The 15,156-nt window shown below is 42.7% G+C and overlaps 3 protein-coding genes across 3 annotated transcripts; 1 reads left to right on the top strand and 2 right to left on the bottom strand.

Annotated features, from left to right (window-relative positions):
- Positions 1-297: 297 nt before the first annotated feature.
- Positions 298-2,530, bottom strand: LOC143133473 (heat shock 70 kDa protein-like). The gene has a single exon (XM_076293238.1). It carries the CDS (start codon positions 2,490-2,492, stop codon positions 531-533), a length of 1,962 nt encoding a protein of 653 aa, XP_076149353.1. The 5' UTR covers positions 2,493-2,530; the 3' UTR covers positions 298-530.
- Positions 2,531-6,238: 3,708 nt separating this feature from the next.
- LOC143133462 (heat shock 70 kDa protein) lies at positions 6,239-8,684 on the bottom strand. The gene is made up of 2 exons (XM_076293227.1): positions 8,608-8,684; positions 6,239-8,205 (listed from the first exon to the last, which is right to left on the bottom strand). The coding sequence occupies exon 2, from the start codon at positions 8,195-8,197 to the stop codon at positions 6,254-6,256; it is 1,944 nt and encodes a 647-aa protein (XP_076149342.1). The 5' UTR covers positions 8,198-8,205; positions 8,608-8,684; the 3' UTR covers positions 6,239-6,253.
- Positions 8,685-9,355: 671 nt separating this feature from the next.
- On the top strand, positions 9,356-14,822 carry LOC143133450 (heat shock 70 kDa protein-like). Its single transcript, XM_076293216.1, has 2 exons — positions 9,356-9,540; positions 12,028-14,822. The coding sequence occupies exon 2, from the start codon at positions 12,036-12,038 to the stop codon at positions 13,974-13,976; it is 1,941 nt and encodes a 646-aa protein (XP_076149331.1). The 5' UTR covers positions 9,356-9,540; positions 12,028-12,035; the 3' UTR covers positions 13,977-14,822.
- The last annotated feature ends 334 nt before the right edge of the window (positions 14,823-15,156 follow it).

The raw sequence follows: 15,156 nt of genomic DNA, 5'->3' as shown, positions 1-15,156 counted from the left end.
AACACAGGACAATGGAATAATACACCATCCTAATGGTAGCTCAAAACATCACACAAGTTGGTAAACATCAGTTCAGTTGGGGAGCAGCATCGGATATGCTGACTGTAGCCTACTTTTTCATTTGTCTTTCATTTTCATTCTAACTGATGAATGACTAATTGCAGCCCTAGTGATCAGATTAACATTATTCAATTTTCTGTGTGGCCTGACTAATTTTGTGTGCAGTAATTTTGAGTGGTCTGGGCGCGCACGCGCACAGCTTAGAGGGAACATAGGTCATATCCCAGGGCAACAATCTTAGATGTAAAATCATTTTTATTTACATGTAAAGTGCAGACAGAGGTATTTACCATTTTGAAAAAAAGAAAATGAGATAAGTAAATAAAATACATTTTTCAACACTTTTCAACTCATAGAATTGAACAAATAAGAACACTACACTCAATGCAAATAAGACATTTCAAAAGTCCAGTGCATGTCTCTGTAATGAGATTCATGTGCATTTCATCATGTGCATTCCAAAGTCTATCTTAGTCCACCTCCTCAATGGTGGGGCCCTGTGAACTGGCCCCTGGGCCACTGCTTGCCTGGGCACCACAGCCTCCTGCTGGCATTCCTCCAGGCATCCCTCCCTGGTACAGTTTGGAGATGATGGGGTTGCACACCTTCTCAAGCTCCTTCTGCTGGTGCTCGTACTCCTCTTTGTCGGCCAGCTGGTTGTTCTCCAGCCAGGAAATGGCCTGGTTGCACTTCTCAACAACTGTTTTCTTGTCCTCCTCACTGATTTTGCCTTTCATGTTCTCATCCTCAACGCTGCTCTTCATGTTGAACGCATAGGACTCCAGGGTGTTCTTGGCAGCAACCTTCTCTCTCTGAACATCATCTTCTGCTTTGTATTTCTCTGCATCCTGCACCATCTTCTCAATATCCTCCTTGCTCAACCTGCCTTTGTCATTTGTAATGGTTATCTTGTTCTCTTTGCCAGTGCTTTTGTCCACTGCCGACACATTGAGGATTCCATTAGCGTCAATGTCAAAGGTCACCTCAATTTGGGGGACTCCTCGTGGGGCCGGGGGGATCCCTGTCAGATCAAACTTGCCCAGCAGGTTGTTGTCTTTGGTCATGGCTCTCTCTCCTTCATACACCTGGATCAGGACCCCGGGCTGGTTGTCTGAGTAGGTGGTGAAGGTCTGGGTCTGTTTGGTGGGGATGGTGGTGTTGCGCTTGATGAGGGCAGTCATGACTCCTCCAGCCGTCTCGATGCCCAGAGACAGCGGGGCCACATCCAGCAGCAGTAGGTCCTGGACGTTCTCAGACTTGTCGCCCATGAGAATGGCAGCCTGGACTGCAGCACCATAGGCCACTGCCTCGTCAGGGTTGATGCCCTTGTTCAGCTCCCTCCCATTGAAGAAATCCTGCAGCTGCTTCTGGATTTTAGGGATTCTGGTGGAACCTCCCACCAAGACGATGTCATGAATTTGTGCTTTGTCCAACTTGGCATCTCTCAGGGCCTTCTCCACAGGCTCAAGGGTTCCCCTGAAGAGGTCGGAGTTCATCTCCTCAAAGCGAGCTCTGGTGATGGAGGTGTAGAAATCAATGCCTTCATAGAGAGAGTCGATCTCAATGCTGGCCTGGGTGCTGGAGGACAGAGTTCTCTTGGCCCTCTCGCATGCTGTGCGCAGCCTCCTCAGTGCCCTCTTGTTCTGGCTGATGTCCTTCTTAAACTTCCTCTTGAACTCCTCCACAAAGTGATTCACCATGCGATTATCAAAGTCTTCCCCACCCAGGTGAGTGTCCCCAGCTGTGGCTTTCACCTCAAAGATGCCATCTTCAATGGTTAGGATAGAAACATCAAAGGTGCCACCACCCAGGTCAAAGATGAGGACATTACGTTCACCACTCTTGCTTTTGTCCAGCCCATAAGCAATGGCTGCTGCTGTGGGCTCGTTGATGATCCTAAGCACATTCAGTCCAGCAATCACTCCAGCATCCTTGGTGGCCTGGCGTTGTGAGTCATTGAAGTAGGCAGGTACAGTGATGACGGCATTGTTTACTTTCTGTCCCAGGTAGGCCTCAGCAATCTCCTTCATCTTGACCAGGACCATGGAGGAGATCTCTTCTGGGTTAAATGTTTTGTTCTCTCCTTTGTACTCCACTTGAACTTTGGGCTTTCCTCCATCACTGATGACTTGGAAGGGCCAGTGCTTCATGTCAGACTGCACGACGGGCTCATCAAACTTTCGTCCGATCAAACGCTTGGCATCAAAGACGGTGTTGTTGGGGTTCATGGCCACCTGATTTTTTGCAGCATCACCAATCAGTCTCTCTGTGTCTGTGAAGGCCACATAACTCGGGGTGGTTCTGTTGCCCTGGTCGTTGGCAATGATCTCCACTTTTCCATGCTGGAACACCCCCACACAGGAGTAGGTGGTACCCAGGTCAATCCCAATGGAAACACCTTTTGCTGATGACATCTTGATTTCTGCACACATATAGAAAATTAGAATAGAATAATTAAAAATGATAATATCTTATGTCATGATATTACTGATGCACCTTCAACTAGGCCTACATCATGCCCCTCCCTCCCTATAAATATTCAAGTTAAATAAATTAACACAAATATAATGCTTTTCCTATCAATTTCTGTACATCATTTTCAAGTTGGCCTTTTTATGGGTAGCCAGCCTATGGATTTTTTAATAGCCTAGTGGTTATTCCATAAAACATGTAATTGCAAATGTGGTCATGTTACATTTTGATAGCCTAAATACATATCTAGTAAAGAACAAATATTGTGTTTGGGCTTTGATGCAAATAATCTTAATTTAAATTCATTGAAGCATTAGGGAAAAAACATATAAATTGAATTCATTTCTCAACATACAATTTTTGCCTCATGCTAATGTGTAGGCCTATATATGTATATAATAGGTCTATCATTTTACTCACAGTAGTTGAGATTATATTGAAAGTTGCTTCGATGGTAAAATTGTTTAAGGACCAATTCTGTTGGTCTTCGTCTTCTTTCTTCTTCAAGATTATAGCCTGTCCCTTGCTGCTTTCCTGTCTTTCACTTCTGGACAGCTGTCTGAAGTTCCGATTTATATCTAGGCACACCGCACTCCAGCAGGTTCTGGAACAGTCATCAAACTCTAACCAATAAAATCGCCTCCTGGTCTGCACTGACCAATACGATTGCAGTAGGCTACGTTGTGCAGATCGAAAAAAATTCACTACAACAGCTGAGACTTTCCAGCAGCTGTTAGAACTTTCGTGAACTTTCCAAAATCCATCTGAAGTGACAGCCGGTTCCAAATAGATTGTATCGAAATTAAACAAATTCAGGCTAAGCTCTTAAGACTTTTAAATGGTAACCTAGTGGCCATTTATTAACAGTCACATCGCCGAGGTTGATATTAGTGTAAATAAGGCTATGCGTGTCTTCGCATAATATTCCCATATTGTAGGCCCTATTGTTTTTTTTTCTTCAGGTTGGTAAGAAATATAGGCTACCTACCCCATACTACACAATTGAAGAGGGAAAGCCACTCGTCAGTTCTAATCTAGGTTTCGCATTAGGCTACCCAGACAGATGTTTTTTTTTAATTATTATTCCCGATCAGAATAATGTATGCATGACAGAATTTCTGGAACATTCCCTCTTTATGTTGTGGATGGTTATCGACGGACAGTCTATACGAACCCTGGTGTAATCGTACCGTAGCCTATAGGCCTATACGTTAAAACTGATTCTGATGAACTGAATGTGCCCAGGTTCTTTCCCGTGCACTGATAGGAGAATGCCTGTAGGGGGCACAAGTGGCATTTTATGTTGTGGTCGGCCAACTCAAACACAATTTCTGAAAACACCTGTCTAAAAAGTTGATACATAACGATCATGTAACTTATGCACAATAAACCATATCCAACATGCAAATAGCCTATGCTTCTGCACATCCAAGTCCATCAAAGTATTGATAAAAACATAGAATTCTGCTGGTATCCTCAATAGAATGTATTATGCGGTTTTCCTTATTAGTCAGGTAAGATTTTATACAGAAATCATTTGGCATCACTTAGCCTACAAGACCGCTTGTTCGCTGTGAAAAAAATCTAATCTTTACTCGTAGTGGTTGAGATAGTAGGCTACATTAACTGTAGGCTACGTTCATCTTCCTCTTTCAGATCTAGATGGTAGAATTTATTCTGAGATTGACTCTGATTTTATTTTATTTTGAATAAAATAATCTTTTGACCATAAAACAACAAAGACCAACACATAGAGAGACCAGTTACATAGTTGAACACTCCTTCCCTTTCTGAAAATATTGGCGGATTATATGTCATAGATGATCTCATGAACTTCAGGAGACTGCAGAGTAGTAGGCCTACATGTCTCAGTTGTGAACAAGCTGGTACATGGAGTTGGCTCTTCTAAGTGAACACCAACAGCCGACTTCTGTCTGAGAGCCATTTTTTTCTGTTTACTAATACAAGATGAAATAGAAGTATATTTTTGCCACACTGTTCTGCTAGACACTATAAAATGAATGCGGTGTTGTTGTTATGCATGCAATGCAACTAATCAAATACCATCATGGAGGGGCCTGACAGTCTACAGAAAGGAGATGGAGGGACACAACATCTAAAAACAAGATGAGGAGTTGCATATTGCATGATGTTTTTTCCATCTCCCAGACAATTAAAAATAGTGATTTTTGTGATTTTGTAATTCTAAGGTTTCGGATAAAATACACTGAATACTTTAAATTATATATAAATGGACATATAGCCTATAGTATATATCTGGTGACAGCAGACCCTTGTTCATATCTCGGAATGTTGAAGAAGTTGACATATGTTGATATTATGTAGGAGGGCCAAGATATGGTGACCCTCTGCCTTGATCGGAAGTTATCTAGTTTTGTTATGTAAGCAGGCTCGCAGACAGGCCCAACCCGATCATGGGGCAACGGTATTTGTAATTCAAAGACTGAAGTATAAAAGCCAGAAGTGATACCAAATGAAGAGCTGTTTGGGAGCGGAGTTGAGCCAAAAGATTTGGATCAATGAAAAGTGCCAGAATTCCCATCACTACAGAGCCTACAGAGTTGCTGTTTCAGATTATCCTCAACCAGTGTCCAGGCTTGGTCAAAGCTAGAAGTGTTATGAGTTGCCAGACACTTTTAAAAATATACCTTCATTTGTTGAATGGACTTTTTGTAAAGCCCACAGACAGTCAAGGCTGACCAATAATGAGCACACAGTGCCCTCCACTGTCTAACAGGCTACATACGTGCATGTGAAATAACTTGCAATACAGCAGATTTATGAACGTAAGACTATAATTTTCTTATACGTGTTAAATAATTTCACTAAAACACTATTTTCATGTAATACAAAGTTAACCATTCAAGGTGTGAACAAAACAGGAGACCATGAAATTTAATTTTGTATAAAAATGTACTTTGGAAACCGCAACCAAGGGAAAAAAGAACAATAAAAACATCTCAAAATTACTAACATAGGAAGACAGTTAATCACAATACACCAAATATATGACATCTTGTTCCAAATGATGAAAATACATTTGTGTAGAGTGTTTTGAATAACATTTTATTAGGCCTGTATTCTGCATTACAGATTGACCGCTAATAAGGGTGGTATAAGACCATCAAGATGAAATTGTTCATTCACCAAACTATACCTTCTAATCTGTGGAACTGGCCACATGAAAAAGGCTTTTATTTCAAATATTTTAAAAATAATTGTAACTTAGGAATCGAGACTAACATTTTCTCACAGCTGTGTTAAATAATGTACACTATTACACTTTAAACACTATTTCATAGTCATCCAATAAAAATCAGGTTAATCATGGTGTGAACAAAACAGGAATCCATGAAATTTCATTGTTTTAGACAAATTTAATTTACATGTAAACTGCATAGAGGTTTTTGCATTTCCCCTGGGGATCAATAAAGTATCTATCTATCTATCTATCTATCTATCTATCTATCTATCTATCTATCTAATTGTTGGCCATTTTTTTAAAGAACATCCCAAAATGAGTAAGACATGAAGACAGGAAGTAAATTACAGTACATCCAATATATTGACAATCTTCTTTCAAGTAAAAAAGTCACAAGTATTAACACTGTAAAAAATATATACAAATTTCAACAAATGAACAAAACATTTTGTGAGGGAGTTTCATGTGCATTTCAACATGTGCATTCCAAAGTCCATCTTAGTCTACCTCCTCAATGGTGGGGCCCTGTGAACTGGCCCCTGGGCCACTGCGTGCCTGGGCACCACAGCCTCCTGCTGGCATTCCTCCAGGCATCCCTCCCTGGTACAGTTTGGAGATGATGGGGTTGCACACCTTCTCAAGCTCCTTCTGCTGGTGCTCGTACTCCTCTTTGTCGGCCAGCTGGTTGTTCTCCAGCCAGGAAATGGCCTGGTTGCACTTCTCAACAACTGTTTTCTTGTCCTCCTCACTGATTTTGCCTTTCATGTTCTCATCCTCAACGCTGCTCTTCATGTTGAACGCATAGGACTCCAGGGTGTTCTTGGCAGCAACCTTCTCTCTCTGAACATCATCTTCTGCTTTGTATTTCTCTGCATCCTGCACCATCTTCTCAATATCCTCCTTGCTCAACCTGCCTTTGTCATTTGTAATGGTTATCTTGTTCTCTTTGCCAGTGCTTTTGTCCACTGCCGACACATTGAGGATTCCATTAGCGTCAATGTCAAAGGTCACCTCAATCTGGGGGACTCCGCGTGGGGCTGGGGGGATCCCAGTCAACTCAAACTTGCCAAGCAGGTTGTTGTCTTTGGTCATGGCTCTCTCTCCTTCATACACCTGGATCAGGACACCGGGCTGGTTGTCTGAGTAGGTGGTGAAGGTCTGGGTCTGTTTGGTGGGGATGGTGGTGTTGCGCTTGATGAGGGCAGTCATGACTCCTCCAGCCGTCTCGATGCCCAGAGACAGCGGGGCCACATCCAGCAGCAGTAGGTCCTGGACGTTCTCAGACTTGTCGCCCATGAGAATGGCAGCCTGGACTGCAGCACCATAGGCCACTGCCTCGTCAGGGTTGATGCCCTTGTTCAGCTCCCTCCCATTGAAGAAATCCTGCAGCTGCTTCTGGATTTTAGGGATTCTGGTGGAACCTCCCACCAAGACGATGTCATGAATTTGTGCTTTGTCCAGCTTGGCATCTCTCAGGGCCTTCTCCACAGGCTCAAGGGTTCCCCTGAAGAGGTCGGAGTTCATCTCCTCAAAGCGAGCTCTGGTGATGGAGGTGTAGAAATCAATGCCTTCATAGAGAGAGTCGATCTCAATGCTGGCCTGGGTGCTGGAGGACAGAGTTCTCTTGGCCCTCTCGCATGCTGTGCGCAGCCTCCTCAGTGCCCTCTTGTTCTGGCTGATGTCCTTCTTAAACTTCCTCTTGAACTCCTCCACAAAGTGATTCACCATGCGATTATCAAAGTCTTCCCCACCCAGGTGAGTGTCCCCAGCTGTGGCTTTCACCTCAAAGATGCCATCTTCAATGGTTAGGATAGAAACATCAAAGGTGCCACCACCCAGGTCAAAGATGAGGACATTACGTTCACCACTCTTGCTTTTGTCCAGCCCATAAGCAATGGCTGCTGCTGTGGGCTCGTTGATGATCCTAAGCACATTCAGTCCAGCAATCACTCCAGCATCCTTGGTGGCCTGGCGTTGTGAGTCATTGAAGTAGGCAGGTACAGTGATGACGGCATTGTTTACTTTCTGTCCCAGGTAGGCCTCAGCAATCTCCTTCATCTTGACCAGGACCATGGAGGAGATCTCTTCTGGGTTAAATGTTTTGTTCTCTCCTTTGTACTCCACTTGAACTTTGGGCTTTCCTCCATCACTGATGACTTGGAAGGGCCAGTGCTTCATGTCAGACTGCACGACGGGCTCATCAAACTTTCGTCCGATCAAACGCTTGGCATCAAAGACGGTGTTGTTGGGGTTCATGGCCACCTGATTTTTTGCAGCATCACCAATCAGTCTCTCTGTGTCTGTGAAGGCCACATAACTCGGGGTGGTTCTGTTTCCCTGGTCGTTGGCAATGATCTCCACTTTTCCATGCTGGAACACGCCCACACAGGAATAGGTGGTACCCAGGTCGATTCCAATGGAAACACCTTTTGCTGATGACATCTTGAATTCTGCACAAAAAATATACAATGTCATAAATGATTTAGAAGGTAGATATGTAGGCTAATGACACTAATGCACTATCAACGAGTTTTCCAATATACTGGCATTCTTTCAGGTAAAGATACAATACACTGATCACAAACGTTTTATGTTGCCTTACCTACACTATAGGCCTGGGCTACCTGGTCTATATACTGTTTTCCCCAGTTTTATAGTATCATCTGATGAATTATTCCATAAAACTTCCAAAAGCAAATTATATAGTCTTGCTAAATGACATTGACAATGAATCTAAACACCATTTATCAATGTCTATGCATTAGTCTACAAGGCTGTTATCCCCACCTCCAATGCCAGCAGTAGCCTATATGTAATTATTTTTGAGACATAACAACATAATATTTACTCACAGTGTCTGAGGTAATATTGAAAGTTGTCTCGAAGGTAAATGTTCTAGTAGTCAAGTTCTGTTCTGCCTCTTCTTCTTCTGCTTTTTCAGAACTGCACCGCCTCTTCCCTCTCGTTCACCTCTGTCTGGATACTGCGATTAACACCTTTCAGAAGTTCTAGTAGCCTATATATCTCAGCACACGCACTCCAGCAGTTTCTGGAACACTCAGCTAGCTTTAACCAATAAAATCGTGGCTATGTGCATTGACCAATAAGAGCTACGGACACACCCACACACTAAAAGCTGAGACTTCGAACAGCGCCGCTCCGCAGAAGTTACATAAGTTATAGGCTAAATTATCATACCTAGGCTACCAAATTATGTTGAAGTGTTGAAATTAAACATACAAGAATTCTAGGCTAAACGTAGCATCTTGTTTATTAATCAATCAGAATCAATTCAGTATAGGCTAGTGTCTGGGATAAATCGAAAGAAAATGAAATGTTTGCAACAACAAGAACACAAACAAAGAATGACATTAACTTCCATTTAAAAATAGCCTAATCCATTAATAACATTAATGTTGATTGTCGATGACAAATAATTTAATGAGTAGGTTGGTTGAGAGCATTCTCGACAAACCGAGATCAGGAATATTCTACACGCTTCTGGAAACGTCTCGACAGAGAATGTCTAATAAGACGTAGACGGGCTCTGGTCTCGACAGCTGAATGAGCAAACTGCAATATGATTGGTCCGAAACAGCTGCACTTACAGAGCTTTCCAGAAACTGCTAGAATGTAGCGCGCGGAACTATAAAGACGGTGGGCTTCCACTGTGTTTGACAGTTCACTTGAATAGTTCTAGTCCTAGACATCTTAAGAACTATTCCGAATTCGGCGGAAGACCAAAGGGGTTTTCGACGTTAAAAGTCTTCTTCTGACGATCAAAGGTAAGTCAAAGTGGATCGAGTTGCTCTTCACTTTGAACTCGATTTCTTTTCAAGTAGCCTATCTATGTTGTACATTGTAATGTTATTTATGACAAAGGACAGCTTTATACCTTAAAGTTATAATAACGGTAGCTAAATTATTGTTAACGTAACGATAGCTCATGAAATATTGCTAACTGTTATCGTAGGCTAATGTAACGTTGAAAACAGGCTATGTTCAGACCAGACCAGAGCCCTTGAGTCGAGAGATAGGCTATCTATGTTCGAATTAGGCTATAACGTTAGGCGGCTTTTTAGCTTCAATTTTTACATTAGGCCTAGCATTACAATCCCATGAGCTGCTAGTAAGACAGCGTTTCAACAAAGTCCACGGCGCTGAAATCGCCGCCGCCACCGCATTTCTGCAGCGTCTTAACATTAACGTTAAAGTTCTCAGAAAAAAGGGCCAGCCAGCTGACCATATCCAAAAACCAGCAGAATGGAGACATACATAACGTTATCTTTGCGCGGAGAAACATTTGTTTTAGGCTACCATCCACTTTGAGCATAGTGAGCTATATTCATGCATGTAACGTTAGTTAAACTAAAGTGTTAACGTAGGTTATGGCACCAATGCGTTTTGCTGCCAGCAGTTTCTCAAATCAAAAAAACGCCCCTGGCCATCTTTTCTTGTCAAAACAGACGCCCAGTCTTACCTATAGGCCTACAGGCTGCTACACTGCAAATGCCACAGGAAGGAACAATTAAACAAAACAGTTAAGGATAGTTAATGTAACGATGAGGAGATGTGTGGAATGGGCCATTGACTGTAGCCTAGGCCTAGTTTCTATGGTTTGATTTATCGTCACACATTTCAAGCAGCGCTGGTCTCCTTGGTAACACGTCTGCGTCCTCCAGAGATCATACATCATTTAGGCCATCCTTAAAAATATTTTTGTTTGCAGTAACAGCCAAAAAAAAATAAAAATGGGTCGGTAGGTAGGTCAATATTTTTTTTTCCAAGATTCAAAGTAAAAAAAAAAAGTACAATTTTGGTCATGGTGATTATGTAAGAATGAATTTACACAAATGTGCATATCGTGACGTAACTGACTGGGTCTTCAACCCGTGCCTTCAGGCGCACCATTGCAAACCTCATTCTGATGCAGGTTATATAGACCAGCCTTTCTCAAACTTCTTTGACCTGAGGCCCGGTCATGGCAGACTTTGGGGTCATAGGGCTCATCTACATGTACCCAGAAAGAAGGCTACAATAGCTCTTGGCCACGTTATATTGAAATTTGACTATACAATACGCAATGCTATACAGTGTATTATACAGTCTCTGCTCTGTTTCTAAGGAAGTTCCAAAAAACAACGTCGTTCTATTAAGTTTCGTTAAATAAATAGCCTTCCAACAGGTTGAAGCGGAGCTTTGATACCAACGTTATCGATTAGTTTCAGTTTCTCTCGCGCAGACGCGCATTGAATGAATGCTCATACCACCACTTAATTGTAGGGCTCCATGTTTAATGACATCGATAGCAAAAACGTTTGTTTTCTTTTTTCGTCGATCCGCGGTTTCTTGATCAACTGCGCAGCAAATTATCAGATGAAGCACCGGGCCTACTTTCACTCCACGACTCCGCGGACCAGCAGTCTCCATGTTGCGGACCCATATTTTGAGAAATGCTGAATAGACCACAACCGATTTCAATACTCCGACACGGTCACCGTTAGACTAGGGGGAGAAGGGATGAGAAAAGATCTGGCCACAGTTCTTCCAGAACTTCGTGCCAAGTAAAAGCGTTATCAGTTTGTGTGAATGAAACGAAGCGTAGGCCATAGTGTGACATGCGTAAAACCAATGGTGTAGAGATGACGCCACAGGGTTTTATTTAAGTGAGCTACGTTTGCATGTAGGCAATTTATATTCACAATACTTGGGCCTACTAAAAGAAATATTATTTTATTGCATTTGTATTGGTTGTTTAGAGTAAAAAAAAACAATCGGTCGGTATTAACGCAAGTTTACAACCGGCAAGTCGGTCGGACTAAAAGGGGAAAAAAATAAATATTTGGGTCGGTTTTAAATTGACAGGGTCGGTCGGGTTACTGCAAACAAAAATATTTTTAAGGATGGCCTTAATGTGGATGCTGTGTGTTAATTAATTGACATTAAATGTAAATTAGGCCTATAACAGTTTTTATCAAATGAAAAATATGGCAAAGCTTTTTTCCATTCGACATGATGGTATTTAAGTAGGTAAACATGTAGACCTATCTAGACTAGTCTATATTAAACAGAAACATGTATCTAGACTACTCTATATTAAACAGAAACATGTAGACCTATCTAGACTAGTCTATATTAAACAGAAACATTTAGCCTAGGCCCATCTAAACAAAAAATTACATTTCTGAAAACTCAGTCATGTAATTATTTGAACTACATTATTGAATAATACTTACTTTTTCTGTTATTTCTTCTTCCCCCCCCCCGCGTAGGTATCAACATGTCAGCAAAAGGTGTTTCCATTGGTATCGACCTGGGTACCACCTACTCCTGTGTGGGGGTGTTCCAGCATGGAAAAGTGGAGATCATTGCCAACGACCAGGGCAACAGAACCACCCCGAGTTATGTGGCCTTCACAGACACAGAGAGACTGATTGGTGATGCTGCAAAAAATCAGGTGGCCATGAACCCCAACAACACCGTCTTTGATGCCAAGCGTTTGATCGGACGAAAGTTTGATGAGCCCGTCGTGCAGTCTGACATGAAGCACTGGCCCTTCCAAGTCATCAGTGATGGAGGAAAGCCCAAAGTTCAAGTGGAGTACAAAGGAGAGAACAAAACATTTAACCCAGAAGAGATCTCCTCCATGGTCCTGGTCAAGATGAAGGAGATTGCTGAGGCCTACCTGGGACAGAAAGTAAACAATGCCGTCATCACTGTACCTGCCTACTTCAATGACTCACAACGCCAGGCCACCAAGGATGCTGGAGTGATTGCTGGACTGAATGTGCTTAGGATCATCAACGAGCCCACAGCAGCAGCCATTGCTTATGGGCTGGACAAAAGCAAGAGTGGTGAACGTAATGTCCTCATCTTTGACCTGGGTGGTGGCACCTTTGATGTTTCTATCCTAACCATTGAAGATGGCATCTTTGAGGTGAAAGCCACAGCTGGGGACACTCACCTGGGTGGGGAAGACTTTGATAATCGCATGGTGAATCACTTTGTGGAGGAGTTCAAGAGGAAGTTTAAGAAGGACATCAGCCAGAACAAGAGGGCACTGAGGAGGCTGCGCACAGCATGCGAGAGGGCCAAGAGAACTCTGTCCTCCAGCACCCAGGCCAGCATTGAGATCGACTCTCTCTATGAAGGCATTGATTTCTACACCTCCATCACCAGAGCTCGCTTTGAGGAGATGAACTCCGACCTCTTCAGGGGAACCCTTGAGCCTGTGGAGAAGGCCCTGAGAGATGCCAAGCTGGACAAAGCACAAATTCATGACATCGTCTTGGTGGGAGGTTCCACCAGAATCCCTAAAATCCAGAAGCAGCTGCAGGATTTCTTCAATGGGAGGGAGCTGAACAAGGGCATCAACCCTGACGAGGCAGTGGCCTATGGTGCTGCAGTCCAGGCTGCCATTCTCATGGGCGACAAGTCTGAGAACGTCCAGGACCTACTGCTGCTGGATGTGGCCCCGCTGTCTCTGGGCATCGAGACGGCTGGAGGAGTCATGACTGCCCTCATCAAGCGCAACACCACCATCCCCACCAAACAGACCCAGACCTTCACCACCTACTCAGACAACCAGCCCGGTGTCCTGATCCAGGTGTATGAAGGAGAGAGAGCCATGACCAAGGACAACAACCTGCTTGGCAAGTTTGAGTTGACTGGGATCCCCCCGGCCCCACGCGGAGTCCCCCAGATTGAGGTGACCTTTGACATTGACGCTAATGGAATCCTCAATGTGTCGGCAGTGGACAAAAGCACTGGCAAAGAGAACAAGATAACCATTACAAATGACAAAGGCAGGTTGAGCAAGGAGGATATTGAGAAGATGGTGCAGGATGCAGAGAAATACAAAGCAGAAGATGATGTTCAGAGAGAGAAGGTTGCTGCCAAGAACACCCTGGAGTCCTATGCGTTCAACATGAAGAGCAGCGTTGAGGATGAGAACATGAAAGGCAAAATCAGTGAGGAGGACAAGAAAACAGTTGTTGAGAAGTGCAACCAGGCCATTTCCTGGCTGGAGAACAACCAGCTGGCCGACAAAGAGGAGTACGAGCACCAGCAGAAGGAGCTTGAGAAGGTGTGCAACCCCATCATCTCCAAACTGTACCAGGGAGGGATGCCTGGAGGAATGCCAGCAGGAGGCTGTGGTGCCCAGGCACGCAGTGGCCCAGGGGCCAGTTCACAGGGCCCCACCATTGAGGAGGTGGACTAAGATGGACTTTGGAATGCACATGTTGAAATGCATATGAAACTCCCTCACAAAATGTTTTTGTATTTGTTGAAATTTGTATATTGTTTTTTACACTGTTAATACTTGAGACTTTTTTACTTGAAAGAAGATTGTTAATATATTGGATGTACTGTAATTTACTTTCTGTCTTCATCTTTTACTCATTTTGGGATTTTCTTAAAAAAATGGATAACAGTTTACTCTATGCAGTTTATATGTAAATTAAATTTGTCTGAAACAATGAAATTTCATGGATTCTTGTTTTGTTCACACCATGATTAACCTGATATTTATTGGATGACTATGAAATAGTGTTTAAAGTGTAATAGTGTACATTATTTACAACAGCTGTGAGAAAATGTTAGTCTTAGTTAGAAGCTATAGTTTGGTGAATGAACAATTTCATTTTGATGGTCTTACACCACCCTTATGAGTGGTCAATCTGTAATGCAGAATGCAGGCCTAATGAAATGTTATTCAAAACACTCTACACAAATGTATTTTCATCAGTTACAGGTTATTTAATATAATGATATTGTTATGTATTAGACATTGTTATGCATGTATTGTGCCTTTGGGACACATGGGGGTGCACCCCATTGATCTCCCTTTAAAAGGTGTCTGACAACTATTAGTATCTCTGGCTTTTGCCAAGCCTATAAATAGAGCTTTTATAATTCAATCAAATTTAAACCTTTGTGTTATTAATAGCGTCGCCCCATGATAGGGTTGGGCCTGTCTGCTAGCCTGCTCACATAGCAAAACTAATTGACAACTTCCAATCAAGGTAGAGGGTCACCATACAGTATCTTGTCCCTCCTACATAATTTCCACTTTTAATTGAATACCAAATTATTTAAACTTGTTCAACATCTTGAGATAGGAACATCTTGAGATAGGAACAAGGGTCTGCAGTTAGCTAACTGCTCTTATTGTTAGGCTATATGTGCATGGCCATCTTTATCACTTCAAGGTGCAGTCAGGGAACTGAACAAGGGCTGAACAATTGCACGGAATGGCCAGCTAGCAGTAGTGAGGAGGTGATTGCTGAATGTGACAAAACATGTTATGTGCTTGAAATCACGTAAAATCCCTGAATGTGGCTTTAAAGTATTCAGTGTGTTCTATACAAAAGCTAATTTCCAAAAAATCACTATTTTGC

This window comes from Alosa pseudoharengus, unplaced genomic scaffold (assembly GCF_046254945.1).
Source record: "Alosa pseudoharengus isolate Yale_2024_CS ecotype anadromous, Long Island Sound unplaced genomic scaffold, YU_APseudo_1.1 YU_APseudo_1.1_scf_1, whole genome shotgun sequence".
Lineage (NCBI taxonomy): Eukaryota > Metazoa > Chordata > Actinopteri > Clupeiformes > Clupeidae > Alosa > Alosa pseudoharengus.
The sequence above is the reverse complement of the archived record's forward strand: the minus strand, read 5'-3'. Positions and strand labels throughout refer to the sequence as shown.